The 19,738-nt window shown below is 11.5% G+C and overlaps 25 protein-coding genes, 10 non-coding genes and 1 pseudogene across 35 annotated transcripts in view, besides 1 other annotated feature; 31 read left to right on the top strand and 5 right to left on the bottom strand. All coding sequences in view use genetic code 11, as the record gives it.

The window, feature by feature from the left end:
* Positions 1-62: 62 nt before the first annotated feature.
* Positions 63-154, top strand: PRSY57_API00900. Its single transcript has one exon. It is a non-coding gene; the product is annotated as a tRNA-Ser (tRNA).
* Positions 155-159: 5 nt separating this feature from the next.
* On the top strand, positions 160-235 carry PRSY57_API01000. Its single transcript has one exon. It is a non-coding gene; the product is annotated as a tRNA-Asp (tRNA).
* Positions 236-245: 10 nt separating this feature from the next.
* On the top strand, positions 246-318 carry PRSY57_API01100. The gene has a single exon. It is a non-coding gene; the product is annotated as a tRNA-Lys (tRNA).
* A 7-nt stretch (positions 319-325) lies between these two features.
* Positions 326-395, top strand: PRSY57_API01200. The gene has a single exon. It is a non-coding gene; the product is annotated as a tRNA-Glu (tRNA).
* A 12-nt stretch (positions 396-407) lies between these two features.
* Positions 408-479, top strand: PRSY57_API01300. Its single transcript has one exon. It is a non-coding gene; the product is annotated as a tRNA-Pro (tRNA).
* Positions 480-505: 26 nt separating this feature from the next.
* PRSY57_API01400 (apicoplast ribosomal protein L4, putative) lies at positions 506-1,078 on the top strand (the record flags this gene model as incomplete). Its single annotated transcript has 1 exon — positions 506-1,078. The coding sequence occupies one exon, from the start codon at positions 506-508 to the stop codon at positions 1,076-1,078; it is 573 nt and encodes a 190-aa protein (XP_019970952.1).
* A 3-nt stretch (positions 1,079-1,081) lies between these two features.
* On the top strand, positions 1,082-1,309 carry PRSY57_API01500 (ribosomal protein L23, putative; the record flags this gene model as incomplete). Its single annotated transcript has 1 exon — positions 1,082-1,309. The coding sequence occupies one exon, from the start codon at positions 1,082-1,084 to the stop codon at positions 1,307-1,309; it is 228 nt and encodes a 75-aa protein (XP_019970953.1).
* PRSY57_API01600 (apicoplast ribosomal protein L2, putative) lies at positions 1,306-2,043 on the top strand (the record flags this gene model as incomplete). The annotated part of the gene is made up of 1 exon: positions 1,306-2,043. The coding sequence occupies one exon, from the start codon at positions 1,306-1,308 to the stop codon at positions 2,041-2,043; it is 738 nt and encodes a 245-aa protein (XP_019970954.1).
* Positions 2,044-2,061: 18 nt separating this feature from the next.
* On the top strand, positions 2,062-2,334 carry PRSY57_API01700 (apicoplast ribosomal protein S19, putative; the record flags this gene model as incomplete). The annotated part of the gene is made up of 1 exon: positions 2,062-2,334. The coding sequence occupies one exon, from the start codon at positions 2,062-2,064 to the stop codon at positions 2,332-2,334; it is 273 nt and encodes a 90-aa protein (XP_019970955.1).
* Positions 2,335-2,341: 7 nt separating this feature from the next.
* PRSY57_API01800 (ribosomal protein S3, putative) lies at positions 2,342-2,986 on the top strand (the record flags this gene model as incomplete). The annotated part of the gene is made up of 1 exon: positions 2,342-2,986. The coding sequence occupies one exon, from the start codon at positions 2,342-2,344 to the stop codon at positions 2,984-2,986; it is 645 nt and encodes a 214-aa protein (XP_019970956.1).
* Positions 2,987-3,012: 26 nt separating this feature from the next.
* Positions 3,013-3,402, top strand: PRSY57_API01900 (apicoplast ribosomal protein L16, putative; the record flags this gene model as incomplete). Its single annotated transcript has 1 exon — positions 3,013-3,402. The coding sequence occupies one exon, from the start codon at positions 3,013-3,015 to the stop codon at positions 3,400-3,402; it is 390 nt and encodes a 129-aa protein (XP_019970957.1).
* A 13-nt stretch (positions 3,403-3,415) lies between these two features.
* PRSY57_API02000 (apicoplast ribosomal protein S17, putative) lies at positions 3,416-3,640 on the top strand (the record flags this gene model as incomplete). The annotated part of the gene is made up of 1 exon: positions 3,416-3,640. One exon carries the CDS (start codon positions 3,416-3,418, stop codon positions 3,638-3,640), a length of 225 nt encoding a protein of 74 aa, XP_019970958.1.
* On the top strand, positions 3,637-3,993 carry PRSY57_API02100 (apicoplast ribosomal protein L14, putative; the record flags this gene model as incomplete). The annotated part of the gene is made up of 1 exon: positions 3,637-3,993. One exon carries the CDS (start codon positions 3,637-3,639, stop codon positions 3,991-3,993), a length of 357 nt encoding a protein of 118 aa, XP_019970959.1.
* Positions 3,994-3,996: 3 nt separating this feature from the next.
* PRSY57_API02200 (apicoplast ribosomal protein S8, putative) lies at positions 3,997-4,383 on the top strand (the record flags this gene model as incomplete). Its single annotated transcript has 1 exon — positions 3,997-4,383. One exon carries the CDS (start codon positions 3,997-3,999, stop codon positions 4,381-4,383), a length of 387 nt encoding a protein of 128 aa, XP_019970960.1.
* Positions 4,384-4,405: 22 nt separating this feature from the next.
* Positions 4,406-4,909, top strand: PRSY57_API02300 (apicoplast ribosomal protein L6, putative; the record flags this gene model as incomplete). Its single annotated transcript has 1 exon — positions 4,406-4,909. One exon carries the CDS (start codon positions 4,406-4,408, stop codon positions 4,907-4,909), a length of 504 nt encoding a protein of 167 aa, XP_019970961.1.
* Positions 4,906-5,625, top strand: PRSY57_API02400 (apicoplast ribosomal protein S5, putative; the record flags this gene model as incomplete). Its single annotated transcript has 1 exon — positions 4,906-5,625. One exon carries the CDS (start codon positions 4,906-4,908, stop codon positions 5,623-5,625), a length of 720 nt encoding a protein of 239 aa, XP_019970962.1.
* A 7-nt stretch (positions 5,626-5,632) lies between these two features.
* PRSY57_API02500 (putative protein, unknown function) lies at positions 5,633-5,908 on the top strand (the record flags this gene model as incomplete). The annotated part of the gene is made up of 1 exon: positions 5,633-5,908. The coding sequence occupies one exon, from the start codon at positions 5,633-5,635 to the stop codon at positions 5,906-5,908; it is 276 nt and encodes a 91-aa protein (XP_019970963.1).
* On the top strand, positions 5,874-5,984 carry PRSY57_API02600 (apicoplast ribosomal protein L36, putative; the record flags this gene model as incomplete). The annotated part of the gene is made up of 1 exon: positions 5,874-5,984. The coding sequence occupies one exon, from the start codon at positions 5,874-5,876 to the stop codon at positions 5,982-5,984; it is 111 nt and encodes a 36-aa protein (XP_019970964.1).
* On the top strand, positions 5,981-6,379 carry PRSY57_API02700 (apicoplast ribosomal protein S11, putative; the record flags this gene model as incomplete). The annotated part of the gene is made up of 1 exon: positions 5,981-6,379. The coding sequence occupies one exon, from the start codon at positions 5,981-5,983 to the stop codon at positions 6,377-6,379; it is 399 nt and encodes a 132-aa protein (XP_019970965.1).
* Positions 6,380-6,392: 13 nt separating this feature from the next.
* On the top strand, positions 6,393-6,761 carry PRSY57_API02800 (apicoplast ribosomal protein S12, putative; the record flags this gene model as incomplete). The annotated part of the gene is made up of 1 exon: positions 6,393-6,761. One exon carries the CDS (start codon positions 6,393-6,395, stop codon positions 6,759-6,761), a length of 369 nt encoding a protein of 122 aa, XP_019970966.1.
* Positions 6,762-6,776: 15 nt separating this feature from the next.
* PRSY57_API02900 (apicoplast ribosomal protein S7, putative) lies at positions 6,777-7,205 on the top strand (the record flags this gene model as incomplete). The annotated part of the gene is made up of 1 exon: positions 6,777-7,205. The coding sequence occupies one exon, from the start codon at positions 6,777-6,779 to the stop codon at positions 7,203-7,205; it is 429 nt and encodes a 142-aa protein (XP_019970967.1).
* A 45-nt stretch (positions 7,206-7,250) lies between these two features.
* On the top strand, positions 7,251-8,483 carry PRSY57_API03000 (elongation factor Tu, putative; the record flags this gene model as incomplete). The annotated part of the gene is made up of 1 exon: positions 7,251-8,483. One exon carries the CDS (start codon positions 7,251-7,253, stop codon positions 8,481-8,483), a length of 1,233 nt encoding a protein of 410 aa, XP_019970968.1.
* Positions 8,484-8,494: 11 nt separating this feature from the next.
* Positions 8,495-8,731, top strand: PRSY57_API03100 (putative protein, unknown function; the record flags this gene model as incomplete). Its single annotated transcript has 1 exon — positions 8,495-8,731. One exon carries the CDS (start codon positions 8,495-8,497, stop codon positions 8,729-8,731), a length of 237 nt encoding a protein of 78 aa, XP_019970969.1.
* PRSY57_API03200 lies at positions 8,708-8,779 on the bottom strand. The gene has a single exon. It is a non-coding gene; the product is annotated as a tRNA-Phe (tRNA).
* A 28-nt stretch (positions 8,780-8,807) lies between these two features.
* On the top strand, positions 8,808-8,879 carry PRSY57_API03300. Its single transcript has one exon. It is a non-coding gene; the product is annotated as a tRNA-Gln (tRNA).
* Positions 8,880-8,881: 2 nt separating this feature from the next.
* On the top strand, positions 8,882-8,952 carry PRSY57_API03400. Its single transcript has one exon. It is a non-coding gene; the product is annotated as a tRNA-Gly (tRNA).
* A 12-nt stretch (positions 8,953-8,964) lies between these two features.
* PRSY57_API03500 lies at positions 8,965-9,038 on the top strand. The gene has a single exon. It is a non-coding gene; the product is annotated as a tRNA-Trp (tRNA).
* Positions 9,039-9,063: 25 nt separating this feature from the next.
* On the top strand, positions 9,064-9,441 carry PRSY57_API03600 (putative protein, unknown function; the record flags this gene model as incomplete). The annotated part of the gene is made up of 1 exon: positions 9,064-9,441. The coding sequence occupies one exon, from the start codon at positions 9,064-9,066 to the stop codon at positions 9,439-9,441; it is 378 nt and encodes a 125-aa protein (XP_019970970.1).
* On the top strand, positions 9,438-11,738 carry PRSY57_API03700 (molecular chaperone, putative; the record flags this gene model as incomplete). Its single annotated transcript has 1 exon — positions 9,438-11,738. The coding sequence occupies one exon, from the start codon at positions 9,438-9,440 to the stop codon at positions 11,736-11,738; it is 2,301 nt and encodes a 766-aa protein (XP_019970971.1).
* Positions 11,739-11,745: 7 nt separating this feature from the next.
* On the top strand, positions 11,746-11,817 carry PRSY57_API03800. Its single transcript has one exon. It is a non-coding gene; the product is annotated as a tRNA-Gly (tRNA).
* Positions 11,818-11,843: 26 nt separating this feature from the next.
* Positions 11,844-12,083, top strand: PRSY57_API03900 (putative protein, unknown function; the record flags this gene model as incomplete). The annotated part of the gene is made up of 1 exon: positions 11,844-12,083. The coding sequence occupies one exon, from the start codon at positions 11,844-11,846 to the stop codon at positions 12,081-12,083; it is 240 nt and encodes a 79-aa protein (XP_019970972.1).
* Positions 12,084-12,147: 64 nt separating this feature from the next.
* Positions 12,148-12,516, top strand: PRSY57_API04100 (putative protein, unknown function; the record flags this gene model as incomplete). Its single annotated transcript has 1 exon — positions 12,148-12,516. The coding sequence occupies one exon, from the start codon at positions 12,148-12,150 to the stop codon at positions 12,514-12,516; it is 369 nt and encodes a 122-aa protein (XP_019970973.1).
* Positions 12,503-13,186, bottom strand: PRSY57_API04200 (apicoplast ribosomal protein S2, putative; the record flags this gene model as incomplete). Its single annotated transcript has 1 exon — positions 12,503-13,186. The coding sequence occupies one exon, from the start codon at positions 13,184-13,186 to the stop codon at positions 12,503-12,505; it is 684 nt and encodes a 227-aa protein (XP_019970974.1).
* Positions 13,187-13,199: 13 nt separating this feature from the next.
* On the bottom strand, positions 13,200-16,084 carry PRSY57_API04300 (RNA polymerase sigma factor RpoD, putative; annotated as a pseudogene; the record flags this gene model as incomplete).
* Positions 13,200-16,084: a sequence feature.
* An 8-nt stretch (positions 16,085-16,092) lies between these two features.
* On the bottom strand, positions 16,093-17,820 carry PRSY57_API04400 (RNA polymerase beta subunit, putative; the record flags this gene model as incomplete). Its single annotated transcript has 1 exon — positions 16,093-17,820. The coding sequence occupies one exon, from the start codon at positions 17,818-17,820 to the stop codon at positions 16,093-16,095; it is 1,728 nt and encodes a 575-aa protein (XP_019970975.1).
* Positions 17,821-17,822: 2 nt separating this feature from the next.
* PRSY57_API04500 (DNA-directed RNA polymerase subunit beta, putative) overlaps positions 17,823-19,738 on the bottom strand; it is a gene marked incomplete at both ends in the record, with an annotated part of 3,371 nt that continues 1,455 nt past the window's right edge. The window contains one exon of the mRNA in view: positions 17,823-19,738. Coding sequence (XP_019970976.1) covers positions 17,823-19,738 — 1,916 coding nt within the window.

A 19,738-nucleotide genomic window follows, 5' to 3' on the forward strand; every position in this document is an offset into this window, starting at 1 on the left:
TAAATCCATTGATAATATATCTACATCAGTTCAAATCTGATTTAACTTATTTTTTTATATAAAGAGAAATGACTGAGAGGTTTAAAGTTATAAATTGCTAATTTATTGTATATATAATAATATTATACCAAGGGTTCGAATCCCTTTTTCTCTATCATTAGAATTTGTAGTTTAATTAGGTGAAAATATTATTTTGTCATAATAAAGAATACGAGTTCAATTCTCGTCAGATTCGTTTTATTTAAGAATTACTAGCTTAATTGGTAGAGTACTCGACTTTTAATCGAATGGTTCTGAGTTCAAATCTCAGGTAGTTCATTTAATAACTTTTATCGTTTAAAGGTAAGACATCTTTTTTTCAAGAAGAAAATAGGAATTCGATTTTCCTTAAAAGTATATATTTAATTCAGAATATAGTGTAATGGTAACATATCTATTTTGGGAATAGAAGAATATAGGTTCAAATCCTATTTTTCTGAAAATAATATTATATGTATATTTTAGAATGAATATTATTATTTTAAATAATAATACATTAAATAATATAATATTTAAATATAAATATAATTTTTTTATTAAATTATATTTTAATAATTATATTAAAATATGTAAATTAATAATTTATATTATAAAATATTTATATATATATAATATTTATATGTATAAACATACTAAAAATAGAAGTAAAGTATATTTTAGTAATAGAAAAATAAGAGTACAAAAGGGGTTAGGTAAAGCTAGATTAAAAAATTTTAAATCACCTGTATGTAAACAAGGTGCTTGTAATTTTGGACCTTTTTATAAAGAAAATAAAATTATAAATAAAATAAATTATAGATTAATTTTTATTTATTTATTAATAAATAAACGTAGTAATATTATAATAATTAAATTAGAAAATATTATAAATTTATTAAATATATTTTATAAAAATAAAAATTATTGTATATGTAGATTATTATATTTAAAAGGTATAATTAATAATAAATATATTTTAATTAATTTAAATAATAAATTATTTAATAAGAATATATTTATAAATATTATTATGTATAATTATTTAATATTTTTAATTTAAATTATGAAAGAAGTTATTTTAAATTTTTATTTATATAATATTTTATTTTATAAAATTAATTTTTTAAATAAATTTTGTATTATTTATTCTATAAAATATTTTATAAAATCAGATATAAAATATATAATTAAAAATATATTTAAAATAAAATTAATTAATTATAATAATATAAAAATTAATAATATAAATAAAAAAGATTTTTTAAAAAAATATTATATTACATTTAAATGATATTAAAATTAAAAAAATATAATACTTATAAATATTTTAAAAGTTTTGGTAAAAATAATAAAGGATATATTACTATTTATAATAAAGGAGGTGGAAATTTAAAATATAATTATAAATTAATAGATAGTTGGTATGATAATTATAATATTACTATAAATTATAAAGTTTTTTTATTTAAAAAAATAAAAAATTATTTTAGAAATACATATATAGGATGTATTTTGTATTTATCTAAATTAAATAATTTACAAAAATTTATTATTTTACAGCATAATTATATAATAAATTCTATATATTATTTAACAAATATTAATAATATTAAAATAGGAAGTTATATACAATTAAAATATTGTAAATTAGGTACATATATATATAATATATCTAAAGATTATAAAAAAGGTAGTATTTTTGCTAAATCAGCAGGTACTTTTGCACAAATATTATCATTTTATAAAAATTTAGTTTATATAAAATTACCTTCTAAACAATATAAATATATAAATATGAATAATTTTTGTTATATCGGTGTAAATAGTAATATTTTTCATAATAAATTTAAAATAAAAAATGCTGGTTATAATATTTATTATAATATTAAACCTAAAGTAAGAGGTAAAGCTAAAAATGTATGTGATCATCCTCATGGTGGAGGTAAAGGAAAAACAGGAATTGGTCGTAAATATCCTTGTTCTAGAAAAGGATTACATTCAAAAGGATATAAAACAATAAAATAAATATAAAAAAAAAAATTAATGATAAAATTATATTGGTTAAAAATTACTATAAATAATAAATATATATTTATGAATATAAATAAATATAAATATAATAAAAATTTAATTTTAAATATATATAATAAAAATTTATATATTTATAAAAAATTATTAAATTTATATATAAAAGTATATAATGGATATAAATTTATACCTATTTATATAAATAAAACTAAGTTATTTAATAAATTAGGAAATTTTATATATACTAAATTTGTAAAAAATAATATTAAAGAATTATTAATAAATTAAAAAAGATATGGGACAAAAAGTACATCCTTTAATATTTAGAGGGTTAATATATAAAAATTATTTAAATAATTTTTATATAAATATTAGTAAAAATAAATATTATTTAATAAATATATTGTTAACATATTTTATTTATTATAATATATATAAAATATGTAATTATAAAGAAGATAATTATATTAATATAAATATAAATTTTAGTATAAATAAATTTATAATTACATTTTTTTTATATAATAGATATTATAATATATATAATTTAAAATATATATTTATTTTATTAAATTATTTTAATTATTATTATTATAATTACTATAATTATATATGTTTTTTAAAAATAAAATATATAAATAATATAAATAATATTAATGTTATAATGTATTATATAAAAAAATATTATATAAAATATAAATCTTTAAAATTAATATTTGATTATTTATATAATAATATTTTAAAAAAAAATAATTTTAATATAAAAGGATTAAAAATTAAATTTTCAGGTCGTTTTAAAAATAGTTTAAAGACTAAAACAGAAATATATATTTATGGTATTATATCTTTAAGTACGTTAAATAATAATATTAAATATATAAATGATATTATAAATACTAAATATGGTATTTTAAGTATAAAAATTTGGTTAAATATTTAAAAATAAATTAAAAAAATTTATAATATATGACTAATATTATAATAAAAAAAAATCAAAAAGGTAAAATAAAAGGTAAATTTAATTTAAAATTTTTAAGTTTATATTGGGGTATTATATCTTTAGATTCTGGTTTTTTAACAAAAAATCAGTTAGAAACTTCAAAATTTATAATAAATAAATATTTAAAAAAAATAGGAGTATATAAAATTTGTATAAGATGTATAAAATCATTAACTAAAAAATCTTTAAAAACTAGAATGGGATCAGGAAAAGGATCTATAGAATTATATGTAAGTCCTATAAAAAAAAATAAATTATTATTTGAAATAAGTAAAATTTCAAATTATATTATTTATACTATAACAAAAGTTTTATCTTATAAATTACCTTTTAAATTACAATATATTAGAAAATAATTAAATAAAGAATATGAATATAAAAATAGGATATGTTATTAAAAATTTAAATATAAATATTAAGATAGTTTGTATATCTTTTTATAAGTATAATTTTAAATATAAAAAATTATTATTATGTAATTTATATATAAAAATATATGATAATAGAAATGAAGTTATTATAAATGATTATATATTATTTAAATATTATAAAAAAAGTAAATATTGTAATAATAGAGTAATAAAAATTTTATGATATATATAAATAGTATATTGGATGTAATAGATAATAGTGGTATATTTAAGTTTAAATATATTTGTACTTTAAATAAATATAAAAATCCTAAATATGGTGATATAGTTATAGGAGTAGTTTATAGTTTATATAATAATAATTTATATAAAAAATCTGATAAATGTAAAGGTATTTTAGTACAACAAAAAAAATTTTTAAATTTTAAAAAATATTATTCTATAAAATTTAATAAAAATGCTGTAATAATTATAAATAATAAGTTAAATTTTGTAGGTACTAAAAGTAATAATTATATATCTAAATATATAAAATATAAATTAAATATGAATAAGTTTAAAATAAAATTTATTTGAATTATGATTATTAAATTTTTAAATAATGTTAAATATAATTTTAAATTAAAAAGAAATTTTATATTATATAAATATAATAAAGTAATATATTATTTAAGTATATTATTATATAATTATAAATATATATTTAAATTATATATTTTAAATATATATAATAAATATTTTATTTTTATAATTTTAAATGAATATAAAAATATTAATTATTTTAAAGTATATATTAAATATAATCAATTATTTTATATGAATTTTAATAAATTATTATGTTTTATAAAATTTAAAAAGTATTTTAAAGGTTTATTAATTTTATATTCTTCAAAATATAAATTTATTACACATATATTAGCTTTAAAATATAAAATTGGTGGTATTTTATTATTTTATATTTTATAAATATTATAATTATAATTGTTATATGATAAATAATAGAAAGTATATAGTTTTAAATAATAATATAAAAGAAGGTAATATATATTTAATTTTAGATATAAAATATTTAAATTATATATATATATTTAAAAATAATAATAATATATATAATATTAATATATTAAATAATATATATATATATTTTATAAAAAATAATATTTATTATTTTATATTTAAGATGTATAAGTATATATTTAGTAATATATTTAATAAAATACAATATAAGAAGTATCAGTTGATTTTAAATGTAATTGGTATAAATTATAAATTTTATTATATAAAAAAAGGTAATTTTTTAATATTTCAATTAAAATATAGTCATAAAATAATTATTAAGTTACCTAATATAATATTTTGTAATTTAGATGTGAATAAAAATTTTATATATTTATATAGTATGAATATATTTATATTAAATTCTATTGGAAATTTAATAAATTCATTTCAATATATAAATAAATATAAAGAATTAGGTATAAAATTAATATGATAATTAGTATTATTAATAAAAAATTGAATAATTTTTATATATTATATTATATTATAGTATTATTTAAAAGTATTTTTGTATTAATATTAAAAAGAAAATTAAATAATTATTTATATAAAATTTATAATATTTTAATTATATATTTAAAATTATATTATATTATAAATAATAATAAAGATAAAAAATATATTTTTAATAATAAAAATTTAGATTTTATTTATTTTTATATTTATAAATATAATAATATTAAATTTAATAATAATATTATAAAGTTAAATAATAATAATATTATTGAAAAAATTATTGAAATAAAAAAAATATCTTATACAATAAAAAAAGGAAGAATTAGAAGATATAAAATAGTATTAGTATTAGGTAATAAACAAGGTTGGATAGGATTAGGAGTTAGTAAAAATATTAATATTAATAAAGCTATTATATCCGCTAAAATAAAAGCTTTAAATAATATTTATTATTTTAAATATTCAATATTAAATATATATAAATTAAGATATATATATATAAATTATAGTAAATTTTTTATTAAATTACAATTTAAAATTTATAATTATTTAAATATAAGATTTTTATTATTAAAATATTTATTTGAATGTTTAGGTTATTTTAATTGTAAAATAATAATTTATTATAATATAATACATAATAGATATAATTTATTAAATAAATTATTATTAATATTATTTAATATATTTTAAAATTAAAATGACTTTATATTTAAATAAGAATTTATTTATATATATATTAAAATATATATATGGTTTAAATTTATATAATATTAATATATTATTAATGATAAATAATATAAGTATATTTAATATTAAAGAAAATAATATTAGTAATATTAAAATTAGTTTATATAGATTAAATATTTATTTACATAAAATTTTAAAAATAAAAAAAAATAATATAATTATAAATAAAATAAAAAAATTTAATATAAAAAATGAAAAAACGTTCTTCAATAAAAAAAATATGTAATAAATGTAAATTAATAAAACGTTTTAAAAAATTACATATAATTTGTATAAATAAAAAACATAAGCAAACACAATGATTAAATGTAATAATTATATAATTTTTTTATATTTTAAATTAACTTTAAAAAATACTTTAATAACAATATCTAAATATAAATATAATAATAATAAATATATTTATATAAAAAATATTAAAAATATATCATGTGGTTGTTTTAAATATTTTAAAAATAGATTAAAAAATACTATATTAGCAAATAATATTTTAACTATAAATATTATAAAATATTTAATTAATAAAAATTATTTAAATATAAATATAATATTTAATGGTATAAATTATTATAGAATACATATATTAAAATTATTATTAAATGTAAAATATAAAAATAAAAAATTAAATATAAATAAAATATTTGATATAACTTCAATACCTTATAATGGATGTAAATATTCAAAAAGAAAATATTAATAAGATATAAAAAATGTTAACAATAAATAAATTATTATATAAAAAAAAATATAAAAAAAATAAGAAAATAACAAATTATTTATTAAATAAATGTCCTCAAAAGAAAGGAATAGTTTTAAAAATATTAATAAAAACTCCAAAAAAACCAAATTCAGCTTTAAGAAAAGTTGCTAAAATAAGATTATCAAATAATAAGGAATTATTAGCATATATACCAGGTGAAGGTAAATCTATTCAAGAACATAATTTTGTATTAATTAAAGGAGGTAGAGTAAAAGATTTGCCAGGTATAAAATATAAAATAATAAGAGGTTCTTTAGATTCAATTGGAGTTTTAAATAGAAAAACTTCTAGATCTAAATATGGAACTAAAAAATATTAAAATAGATAAATAATAATGATAATATTTAAGTATTTTATAAAAATATTTTTGAAAAAAGGTAAGTTAAATAAAAGTATAAAATTATTAATATATATATTATATTTATTAAAAAAAATAACTAATAAATCTAGTATATTTATTTTTAATAAAGCTATAAAAAATTTATTATTACCTTTTTCTTTTTTAAAAATAAAAATAAATCATATTAAATATAATATACCTATTATAATATCATATGAACAGTCTATATTTAATATATATAAATTATTAAATAATATTATAAAAAATAAAAATATTTTACTATATAAAATTATTTGTAAATATATAATTTTTAGTTATAATAAAGAGGGTGAATTATATAAGATAAAATTAAATTTAATTAAACAATTTATATCTAATAGAGTATATATATATTTATTAAAGAAAAATAAAATTAAGAAGTGATTATATTATTATTTATTATTAAAAAATTAATATTTTAAATAAAAGATGAATAATAAATTATTTTTAAGAAATAAACAACATATAAATTTAGGTACTATAGGGCATGTAGATCATGGAAAAACTACATTAACAACTGCTATATCTTATTTATTAAATTTACAAGGGTTATCAAAAAAATATAATTATTCAGATATTGATTCAGCTCCAGAAGAAAAAATAAGAGGTATTACGATAAATACAACACATATTGAATATGAAACTTTAACAAAACATTGTGCTCATATAGATTGTCCAGGTCATTCTGATTATATTAAAAATATGATTATAGGAGCAACACAAATGGATATAGCAATTTTAGTAATATCTATAATAGATGGTATAATGCCTCAAACTTATGAACATTTATTATTAATAAAACAAATAGGTATAAAAAATATAATTATTTTTTTAAATAAAGAAGATTTATGTGATGATGTGGAATTAATAGATTTTATAAAATTAGAAGTAAATGAATTATTAATTAAATATAATTTTGATTTAAATTATATACATATATTAACTGGTTCAGCATTAAATGTAATAAATATAATTCAAAAAAATAAGGATTATGAATTAATAAAATCTAATATTTGGATACAAAAATTAAATAATTTAATTCAAATAATTGATAATATTATAATACCTACTAGAAAAATTAATGATTATTTTTTAATGTCAATAGAAGATGTATTTTCTATAACAGGTAGAGGTACAGTAGTAACTGGTAAAATTGAACAAGGATGTTTAAATTTAAATGATGAAATTGAAATTTTAAAATTTGAAAAATCATCTCCTAATTTAACAACAGTTATAGGATTAGAAATGTTTAAAAAACAATTAACACAAGCACAATCTGGAGATAATGTAGGTATTTTATTAAGAAATATTCAGAAAAAAGATATAAAAAGAGGTATGATTTTAGCAACACCTAATAAATTAAAAGTATATAAGTCTTTTATAGCTGAAACATATATTTTAACAAAGGAAGAAGGAGGTCGTCATAAACCTTTTAATATTGGATATAAACCTCAATTTTTTATTCGTACAGTAGATGTTACTGGAGAAATTAAAAATATATATTTAAATGAAAATTCACAAAAAGTAGCTATACCTGGAGATAAAATAACATTACATATTGAATTAAAACATTATATAGTGTTAACGTTAAATATGAAATTTTCTATTAGAGAAGGAGGAAAAACAATAGGAGCAGGTATTATAACAGAAATAAAAAATTAAATAAAAATAATATGAAAAATATAATTATTAATAAATCTTTTATAAAAAAAATATTTAGAATTATTAAATATTTTAATATAATTTATTATCATTTATTTATTTGGATATATATTATTATTTTATTATTTATTTTAGTTAATAAAAAAAAATATTATAATACTATAATATATAACAAATATAAATATTTATTAAATTTTTTATTTATAATTTTATTATTAAATAAATGTCAAAAATCAGATTTGAACTGATAACACATGGATCTTCAATCCATTGCTCTACCATTGAGCTATTATGACTTCTTATTATATATAATAATATATATAGAATATAACCAAAAGGTTAAGGTAATGAATTTTGATTTCATTAATATAGGTTCGAATCCTATTATTCTAATAATAATGAATATAATTTAATGATAAAATACAATTTTACCATAATTGTTATAAGAGTTTGAATCTCTTTATTCATATATATAAAAATTATGTCTTTAATTTAAAGTAAAAATATAAATTTCCAAAATTTATAATAAAGGTTCGAATCCTTTAGGACATGTATATAATAATATATAAATAAAAAAAAAATGATTATTTTATGTAAATATAAATTTTTAATAAAAAATAATAAAATAAATTTAAATTCAATTTTAAATTTAAAATTTAAAATATATAATATTAATATTAATTTATTAAATAAAAAAATAACAGAATATATAAATAAATATAAATTGAATTTATTTATAATTTATATTTATTCAGATAAAACATTTAAAATTATATATAATTATACAATATATAATTTATATAATAAATATAATAATAAATTAAATAAAATATTATTAATATATAAAATATTATTATATAAAAAATTTCAATTATTATTTTATAATATTAATCAATTATTATATATTATAAAAAATAATTTTAAACAAATAAACATAAAAAATAATAAAAAATCATGATAATTTTAAATAATCTTTATTGTACAAAAGAATTAATAATAATATTTATTAAATCTGAATATTTAGCATTAAAATATAATAATAATTTTATAATGCCTATTCATTTATTATTAGGATTATTATTAACTGATAATTTATGTACAAAATTTTTAAAAATAAATAAAAAAATAATAAATAATAAATTAATTTTATATTTATTAAATAAATATAAATATAATAATAAAAATATTGTTAATATAAATTTTTCTAATAAAGTTATTAATATATTAATTAAATTAAATAACTTTAATTTTAAAATTAATTCATTTAATTTATTATTATTATTATTAGAAGAAAAAAATAATAATAAAGATATTAATTATTTATTTAAATATTTAAATTTAAATTTTTCTAATTTAAATTTAAATAATTATATAAAAACTAATATTTTTTCAAATAATATTAAAATAAAATTAAAAGAAATATCAGTAAATCTTTCAAATTTAAATTATATTTATAATAATAATTTAAATTTTTATAAACAACAATATATACAATTATTACAGATTTTAAATTTAAAAATAAAAAAACATATAATAATAGAGGGAGAAAATGATAATATTTTTGTATTTTTACAATTATTAATTAATAATATAAATAATAAAATTATACCAATATATTTAAAATATACAGAAATATGGGTATTAAATGATTTATTAACTTATGATATACAAACTTTAATATATAAAATATTGAATATATCTAAATATTTTACAAATAAATATAAATTAATTTTAGTTATAAAAAATATAGAAATATTTAATTTATCAGATAATATTAATAATGATAATAATAAATTATATTATTTATTTTTATTATTAAATAAATTATATGGATATAATATACATATAATAATAGTAACTAATAAAAAAGAATATAATACATATTTTAAATATAATATAATAAAAGATTCTTATTTTTATAAAATAAGAATAAAAGATTTATCAATATTACAAACATTTTTAATAATAAAAAATAATATATATAAATATATTAATTATTATAAAATTAATATTAATAATTATATTATATATGAATTAATAAATTTAAGTAAAAAATATATAAAACCTTTAATATTACCTACAACCCCATTAATTTTATTAGAAAATTCATGTTCTAATAAATATTTATTAAATAATAAAATATCTTATTCAAATTTTAATTATTTATTTACATATAATAATAATATTATATATAATAATAAAAATAATAATTTAACTATAGAAGATATTAAAAATTCAATATCTAATTATTTAAATATATCTAAAATTATATTATTTAAGGATAATAAATTAACTAAATTAAATTTAATTAAATTAGAAAAATATTTGTATAATAATATATATGGTCAAAATCATATTTTTAATAAAATAATACCTTTTATTAAACAAAATTTTATAGGATTAAAAAATAAAAATAAACCTATAGGAAGTTGGATTTTATGTGGTCCTAGTGGTACTGGTAAGACTGAATTAGCAAAAATACTATCAAAACAATTATTTGGTTCTGAAAAAGAATTAATTAGATTTGATATGAGTGAATACATGGAAAAACATTCTATTTCAAGATTAATAGGTTCACCTCCTGGTTATATTGGTTATTCAGAAGGAGGTCAATTAACAGAACAAGTTTATAAAAAACCTAATTCAGTAATATTATTTGATGAAATAGAAAAAGCTCATCCTGATATATATAATATAATGTTACAAATATTAGATGAAGGTAGATTAACAGATTCTACAGGTAAATTGATAGATTTTACAAATACAATAATTTTATTAACAAGTAATTTAGGTTGTCCAAAAAATTATGATTTATATCTAAAAAATAAAAATTTTTTATCAAAATCAGATTTAAAAGAAATAGAAAAAAATATAAAAATAAATATTAATAATTATTTTAAACCTGAATTATTAAATAGATTAACTAATATATTAATATTTAATCCTTTAAATATTAATAATTTATTATTTATATTTAATAAATTTATAAATGAATTAAAAATAAAATTATATTTAAATAAATTAAATATTATTATACATATTAATAAAGAATTAAAATATTTTTTAGTTAAATTAATGTATAATCCTTTATATGGAGCTCGTCCTTTAAAAAGAATATTAGAATTAATTTTTGATAAATCTATAAGTGATTTATTATTAACTTACAATAAACATTATTTTATAAAAAATAAATATATTTTATATTATTATTTAAATAAATATTATAAATTGAATTTTAATATATATTTATTATAAATTTTTAACAAATATAGTTTAATTGGTAAAATATTAATTTTCCAAATTAATGATATGGATTCAATTTCCATTATTTGTATATATTTTAAATTATAAATAAATAATATGAAAAATATTCATTTATATTCAAAATCTAATAAAACAAAATATAAAACATATAAAATAAATTTAAATATAAAAAAAACTAAAAAATATAAAAATATAAAATTAGGTATTTATAATCCAAAATTAAATATAAATTCTTGTTTATATTATTTATTATTAAAATATTTAAAATATAATTTTAAATTAAGTAAAAATTTATTAAAACTTTTATTATATAAAATAAAATTATTATATAAATAATAAGAGAAATGACAGAGTGGTTTATTGTGTTTGATTTGAGATCAAAAAAATATAAATATATTTCATGGGTTCAAATCCCATTTTCTCTTTTATATTTTTATTTATTATTATAATGATATTTAATTTATATTATAAATTGAAAAAAAATTTATTATTAAAAAAATTTAAAAATATACAAATAAAAAATCATAATATTAAAAAAATTGTATATATTAAATTATTTAATATATTATTAAAAAGTAAAAATTCAAATAATTATATATATAATATTATAAATAATAAATATAAAAATATAAAATTATTATATATTATATCAAATAATAAATATAATCTACTATTATTTAAAAATATTAATTTATGGAATGTATTATTAAATTATAATATAATATTTAATAATATATATATAATTAAAAATATATTTACATATTTTTAATCTTACTATGAATTAATGAAGTATAAATTATTTTATATATTAATTTTAAAGATTTATAATTATTATAATTTCCTAAAATTTTTATATTTATATTACTTGAATCTAAACTTAAATTTATAAAACTTATTAAAATTAATTTTAATTTTAAAATTTCCTTTAAAATTAAATTTTTATTAAAATTTGTTAAAAATATATATTTAGGTAGATTTATCATATTTTTTATACCATTAAATTTACTATATAATTTAGTATAAATTATATTTAAATTATATATACATTTTTTAGATAATATATTATTAAAATATTTATTTTTAATTATTCTACTTACCCAAATATATATTATAATTTTTTTTTTTAATACAAACCAATTAGTTAATAATCCAGAAACCCATTTATTTATATATAAATTATTTGTTAAATTACATACTTTAATTGTAAAATTTTTTATTAAATTATTATTATTAATAAATAAAATTTTATTATTCATAAGTGATATATTATAAATATATAAATATAACTTATATAAATATAAAGCTATAAATGTAAAATTTAAAATACAATAATTAAACTTTATTTTATATATATATTTATAATTTTCAAAATAAATATTCTTATAAATATTTCCTATATAAATTTTTGATTTTAATAAATTATCAAAAGTAATAAACATATTTTAAAAAAAATTAATTTACTAAATATCTATACCATCCATTACCTACAGGTAATAAATCAGTTAATATTATTTTAGATTTTATATCTATTAACCAATCAATTTTATTATTTAAAATATTTAAACTTATTATTTTAAATGTATTTTGGAAACTTATATTTGTTAAAAATCCAGAATTAGCTAAAATTGATTTTGTAATACCTAAAATAATTGGTTCATATTTATAAATATAATATTTATTTAAATTTAAAGAATAATTAATTATATTTATTAATTGTAAAGATATTATATCATTATATTTGAATATTTTAAAATTATTAGATATTATTTTAATACATGATAACATTTTTTTTATAATAAGTTCAAAATAAATTGAAGGTAAATAAATATTTTGATAACTATACTGTTTCAAAATAGATTCAATTAAAATATTATACACATATATATATGAACTTTTAGTTGCTTGATAAATATTTATAGATTTTAATAAAAATCTAAAATAATATTTTAAATTTTTATTGATTGAATAAAATTCTGTATGTAAAGAATATCCACTATATAAAATAGAACTAATATCTTCAAAAATATAAGAATAAAAATTTAATTTATATTTATAATGATTAATATTATATTTATTACATATATTATATATATATATAATATTATTTAAATAATTATAATATTTTATATAAAATATTACATAAATATTATTAGAAATAAAAGAAATATTATCTTTTATATTTTTATTCTCAAATATTATATTTATAGATTGTAAACCTATAGTAATATCATTTAAATATAAATTATAAATATTATTATTAATATAATTATAAAATAATTTATTATATAATAAATTATTATTTATTAAAATATTTTTATTATATTGATATAAATTTATATTATTATTATAAATATAATAATTATTTTTATATATAATATGATTATGTATAAAATTATTATTATTATAAAATAAATTTTTTATAAAATATAAATTAATATTTATATTATATTTATATAAATATTTAATATAATTATTATATATAATATATAAATTATATTTATTATTTAATAATAAATATTTATACCAATTATATTTAAATATTTCATATAAATATAAGAAATTATTATATTTTTTTATAAAAAATAATTTATTATAAATATATTTATAAAAATTTAAATATTTTTTTTTAATTATAATATTACTTATACCATTTAAATATATAAATAACTTATTTTCATATTTATAATATATAAATATATTATTTATATAAAATAATTTATTTAAAATTTGTATATTATTAAAATTTTTTAATATAAAATTCATTTTTTTAAATAATAATTTGAATTAATAAAATTATAATTATTATTATAAATTTTATAATAATAATTTGAAAATAAATTAAAAAAATTAATTAAAAAATATATAACATTATATTTATTATTATTATTATTTAAAATAATACCTTTATTATATAAATTATATAATTTTATATAATAATAATATAAATAATATGTATATATATTATATAAAACCCATTTATTATGTATATTTTTAATTAACAACTGTATATTACTATAATTATAATATTTAATTACATTATTTAAATACTTAATAATAATATTATTTAAATTATATTTAAAATTCTTAGAAATAGAATTATAAATAAAATTACATTTTATATATTGATTTTGTAAAATATATTTATATTTAAATAATATATTATTATAATTGTATAATATTTTATTCATTAAAAATATTAAATTAAATTTAATATTAATATATTTTTTAAAATTTATAATTAATTTAAATATTTTATTTATATTTAATTTATATAAATATATTTTATAAAGTAAATATTTATTAAAATTAAATTTATCTTTTAAAATTGAACTAGCATGAAAAGTTCTCAATACCATTTGAGTACTAGGTTCACTTATAGCTTCACTAGATATAACCCCTATATGTTGCCCTAAATTATATTTATATAATTGTTTATAATTTAAACATGTATTACAAATATTATTATATATATTACATAAATATACTGATCTAATGTTTAAATATATATTTTTTCTATTATATAAATTTAATAATTTATTTAATATATATTTAGTTATATAAGTATTTTTTGTATAAATAAAAGTACCATTATTTAAATTTAAAATATTATTTTGTAAAATTTTAAATCTTAATATATTTAAAGGTAATATAATATTACCATATATATCCATATTTAATATATATTTTAATATAAAAGGTGATCTACAATTTAATTCTTTTATTATAAAATTACTTGTAATATTTATTAAACGTTTTGTTAAATATCCTGAATCTGCTGTTTTTAAAGCTGTATCAATTATACCTTTTTTAGATCCATAACAAGATAAAATATATTCATATATATTTAATTCATTTATATAATTATTTATAACAGGTTTTTCATAAATCATTCCTTTTATATTTGAAATATAACCCTTATAACCTATTAATTGTTGTAATTGAGAATATTTTATTTTTATTTTATTATTAAAAAATAAAAATAAATTTGAATAAATAGGATTAATTTTATTATATAAATTATTATTTAAAATACTTTGAATTTTATTTATAACTTTTAAATAATAATAATTATTTAAAAATATATTTATATAATTATTTTTAATTTCGTAATATTTATTATTATAAATATTATTAATTTTATTTTTATATAAAATTAATAAATATATAAAATTTGAAAAATCTTTTATATTTAAGGAATAATTATATAAAAAACTATATTCATATCCTAAATATAATAATTCATGTAATATTTTAAAACTTATATTATATTTAAATATAATTAATAATTTTTTTTCTAAAATTTTTAAATTATACTTATTAAAAAAATAAAAATACATATTTATTATTAATATATATACATATATAAATTTATAATTATTCTATTAATAGAAGTTAATATATAAAATATATTATTATTATTTATATATTTTATCCAAACTAAATTAAATATAAATAAAATATTATTATTATAATATTCATATATTTTTTCAATTGAATTAAAATAAAATATATTCAACTCATTATTATAATTTAATATTAATAAAGTATTTATTCCTAATTTATAATATTGTAAATTACTAAATAAATTTTTATTATTTGAAGGTGATATTATATTTTTATCAAAATTTAAATTAATATTAGATTCAAACTTTGAAGTTTTAATTAATGGTAAAAAAATAGACATTTGATCCCCATCAAAATCAGCATTAAAACTTGTACATCCTAATGGATAGAATTTTAATGAATAACCTTCAGTTAATAAAGGTTTAAAAGATTGTAAATTCATTCTATGTAATGTAGGAGCTCTATTTATAATAATAAATTGATTTTGTAATAATTTATTTAAAAATTTTTGTATAATAAATAAATTTTTATTAATTAATAAACTTTTAAATATTATATTTAATTTACTATTATATTTTAATATATTTATTAAAAAAGGCTTAAATAAATTTATACTAATATAATAAGGTAATCCAATATTATTATATATAATACTTGGATTTACAGTTATAACAGATCTACCAGAAAAATCAACTCTTTTACCTAATAATTTATATTTAATTGTACTATATTTACCTTGAAAAGTTTTACTAAAATTAAAAAAAGTATTATTATTTTTTAAAATTAATTTATTTATTAATAAATAATCAATTAATTGTTGTAATAATCTCTTTTCTATTATTTCAAATATAAAAAAAATATTATCACGCAAATATAACCAATATTTTAATTTATTATTTTTTAAAATTATTAATCTATAATTTTCATTTATAGTAGATATAATATATGTACTATTATTTACATAAAAATAAGGTCTTAATCCAGCAGGTAATATTGGTAATAAATCTAAAAATATCCAATTTGGTTTTATATTATTTAATATAAATAAATTAAATAAATTAATTTTTTTATATAAATATTTTTTATTATAATATTTATTATTAATTAATAATAATTCTTTATTATTTAATAATTCAGTTAATAAATTTATATTTTGTAATTTTTTATATAAAATATTATGAGAAAATAAATATTGAATAATATTTTCATATTTTTTTTTATATAAATTTATTTTTGAAAATAACTTATTATAATAAAAATACTGTTTATATTTAATATTACTAAAAAAATATTTATAATAAATTAAAAATTTTAAATAAAAAACATTTTTATTTAATAATAATGAAGCTACTTTTAAAGGACCTGTTAAATACCATAAATGTAAAATTGGAATATTTAAAAATATAAAACCTAATTTATATTTTCTATTTATATTTATTATTAATTTATTTTTACAAAATTTACAATATAAAAAAAATGAAAAATTATTTATATTATACATTTTTTTATTACAATTACAATTCCATTTATACATATAATCAAATATTTTTTCACAAAATAAACCATTTAAAATTGGTAATCCTGTATTAAAATTTATTGTATTAGGTATTAATACCTCTCCAATTATAATTTTATTTTTATAAAATATTGAAGACCATTTTATTATTTGTTTAGGATTTAATATATTTAATTTTAATCCTATAAAATTTATATTATTATGTATTATCATTATTAATAAATTATATTAATTGGTAAATTTTCTAATAAATTATTTGTATCATTAGATATACAAAAAGCTTCTATATTAATAGCTAAACTTTGTAATTCTTTTAAAACTAATTTAAAAGTTTCTGATATAAAAGTATTTTTTATTTTATAATTATTAAATAAATAATTTTTTAATATTTTTCTACTTTTAATATCATCAGATTTATAAGTAAAAAATTCTTTAAATAAATAAGAAGATCCAAAAGCCTCTAAAGCCCATACTTCCATTTCTCCAAATCTTTGACCCCCTTGTTTTGTATTACCTTTTATTGGTTGCTGAGTTAATTCTGAATATAAACCTATAAATCTATATCTAAATTTATCTTTTATCATATGAATTAATTTATAATAATAAATATTATTTAAACAAATACTATTATTAATTATATTACCAGTAAATGGATTTTTTAAATAATATTTATTATAATTATAAGACATTTTACTATTTATATTAAAATTATTATTATAATTATATTTATAATAATTAAAAATATGATTATAATTATTATAATAATTTTTATTTAAATTATTTGATATTATATATCTAGTATTTAAATATAAACTATTTAATCCATATATTCCTTCAAATATTTGACCTATATTTATTCTAGAAGGAATACTTATAGCACTTATAAATATATCAGGTTGAATTTTATTATTTAAATATGGTATATCATTTATTTCACTAATATAAGATATAATACCTTTATGACCATGTCTATTACATATTTTATCACCTAATTGTAAATATTTTTGTATACCAATATATATTCTAAATTTTAAATATATATTATTTTTTTCTGTTTTATTATATAAATGATTTGGTAATATTTCTATTTTAATAACCCTACCTATATCATGAATAGTAGAAATAATAGGTTTATTTTTAAATATTCTTAGTTTACTACCAAATAAAAAATTAATAATATTAATTAAACTTTTATTATTAAATATAAAAGGCATAAACATTAATTTTGAAACTAATATATTATTAGCTAATATATATGTACCTTCTTTTATTATACCATATTTATCTAAATTTTTAATATTTTTATAATACATTTTAGATAAATTTATACTGCATATTTCTGGTATATTATTAATTATATTTAAAGATATTTCATAAATATTTAAATGTAATGAAGTATATAAATTATTATATAAAATTCTCCTACTAATTATTATAGCATCTTCATATTCATATCCTAAATAAGAACCATAACCTACTAATAAATTATTTCCTAAACTATATTCACTATTTAATAAATTAGAATTTATAGCTAAAATCTGACCAATATTAACTTTTTCCCCTACCCATACAATAGGTTTATAAATTAATAATATATTTTGATTTATTTTTTTATAATTATTTAAATAATAAATTATTTGTCTATTAAATAAATCTCTTATTATTATTTTTATACAAGAAACATATATAACTATTCCTTCTTGATATGAAATAACTAAATAATTTAAATATTTATTTAAAATAAAATTATAATTAGTAATAATATTACTTAAATTTGGATATATAATAGGAACAATTTGAGTATGCATTTTTATACTCATTAAATTTCTAATAGAATCATTATAATGTATAAATGGTATTAAATTTTCAATAAAAGATAATAAATAATTAAAAGGTATGTAAATAATATTTTGTGTTATATTACATATTTTAAATGTATTTTTATTTATTGTTAAAATAGTTGTTTTATTAAAATTAATATTTTTTTTTAAATAAATATTATTAAAACTAATATTATAAAAATTTTTATTAAATATATTTAATAATAACTTAAAATTATATTTATTATAAAATATATATTTATAATATATTACAAATAAATATTTTAAATTTAAAAATATATTTGTAGTTA

This window comes from Plasmodium reichenowi, apicoplast (assembly GCF_001601855.1).
Source record: "Plasmodium reichenowi strain SY57 apicoplast, whole genome shotgun sequence".
NCBI classification, from domain to species: Eukaryota; Apicomplexa; class Aconoidasida; order Haemosporida; family Plasmodiidae; genus Plasmodium; species Plasmodium reichenowi.